Source organism: Solanum tuberosum, unplaced genomic scaffold (assembly GCF_000226075.1).
Source record: "Solanum tuberosum cultivar DM 1-3 516 R44 unplaced genomic scaffold, SolTub_3.0 scf00172, whole genome shotgun sequence".
In the NCBI taxonomy this organism is placed as follows: domain Eukaryota; kingdom Viridiplantae; phylum Streptophyta; class Magnoliopsida; order Solanales; family Solanaceae; genus Solanum; species Solanum tuberosum.
In genome coordinates this window covers 1,149,008-1,150,502 of record NW_006239095.1, presented here as the reverse complement: position 1 = coordinate 1,150,502, position 1,495 = coordinate 1,149,008, and the positions used below count along the sequence as shown (strand labels likewise).

Here is a 1,495-nt window from a genome sequence, read left to right as displayed (position 1 = left end):
TATATATATATATATATATATTTTGAATTTTTTTTACATTGGAAAACTAACTGCAATGCATATTGTTGTTTAATTACACATACATATTAAATTTCGAACTCACAACTTTATAAGTGCAATGAATTTTATAATGAGAACCTTAAAAGTTGAAACCATATGTAATCCGCCTCATCATATTCAAATTTCTTGATTTTGCGTTTAGAGATATATAAAATACTTTAATTTCAATTGATTTCACTGAATTGACCAGTTTTTTTTAATATGAAGCATATCATAGATATATATATGTCTGAAAAATCACTAAAATTTCAATAAGCTTCAAGTTGTAATCAAATAAAAATTTCAAAAATTACAACGAGCTCAGTTACATTATAAAAACTTTAAATTTGAAAGATCTACACATGAGTGTTGTAGCATTTCTGAAGGATCCAAACAACATAAAACACTACTACTCCTACTAACTAAATAAAAGTCAGGAATGCACAATTTTATAAATTTATTATGAAAATCTTGAAAGTTTGAACAATCAATCACATGGAGGGAAGGATATATACTATAAGAAAAGTTTGAAATACATGGGGATTTTCCTGAGGATTAGTATGAAAATTCGTATGAAACTTATTTTCCTGCAAATTTTCATATTAATCCCCATGAAAATCCCCATGTAATTTATACTTTTCTTGTAGCGATCAACTTAACAATCTTCACTGAAAAATCATAGTAATAGTTAATATAATACAATATATATTACAATTTAAATAATTTTAACTAAATTTCTCAATTCGTCACTGCTTTGACCCTGACCAATGCACATAAAAAGAGAGAGAACAGACTTTTATTTACGAAGGAAATTATTATATGAGTGAATAAATAAAATATACTTACTATGATCAAGCTCAGCAGCAACAATCCACAAAAGTAGTGATTTACCAAGTAAATCACCAATATCATCAAGTCCTCTTGATAAATTCAAATTTACTTGTTTTTGGACAGTCACCACAGCTTTAACACCTGTGGATTTTTCAGTAGAACTAAGCACAGCCTTAGTGGTACTTGCACCATTATAATTATGATGAACCCTAAAATTATTTCTTTTTTTTAGTCTGAAGTTTTTATTTAAAATATTTATGGGAAAAGAGGCTAAGACTAATGGATTAGTATTCCAAGATGGAATTAGGGTTTTTGTAGATTGTAATGATTGTTGAAGTTGAGGCTTCAACATTTTTTTATTTTTTTTCAATTTTGATGGATATATGGTTTGGTTTGCATTTTGGTCTCTAAGGAGTTCTCTTTATATAGATGATAAAGTTTTGCTTAGGTACCTATGTGTGTGTATTGTTTTGGATATGTGGAATTTTTTCATGGATATTATCGAACGTTGAATCAGAATTTAAAGTTTATGAGTTCTGAATTTTATATCAAATTAATTGCTCGTTTTAATGACTGAATTACACAATTTATAGATATGTGTGCATATTTATAATGGTTTTTTAAT

The 1,495-nt window shown here is 27.0% G+C and overlaps 1 protein-coding gene across 1 annotated transcript in view; it reads right to left on the bottom strand.

The window, feature by feature from the left end:
• LOC102596122 (linoleate 13S-lipoxygenase 2-1, chloroplastic-like) overlaps positions 1-1,247 on the bottom strand; it is a 13,401-nt gene extending 12,154 nt beyond the window's left edge. Inside the window, 1 exon segment of the mRNA NM_001287914.1 lies at positions 886-1,247. Coding sequence (NP_001274843.1) covers positions 886-1,222 — 337 coding nt within the window. The 5' untranslated portion in view covers positions 1,223-1,247.
• Between the last annotated feature and the right edge of the window lie 248 nt (positions 1,248-1,495).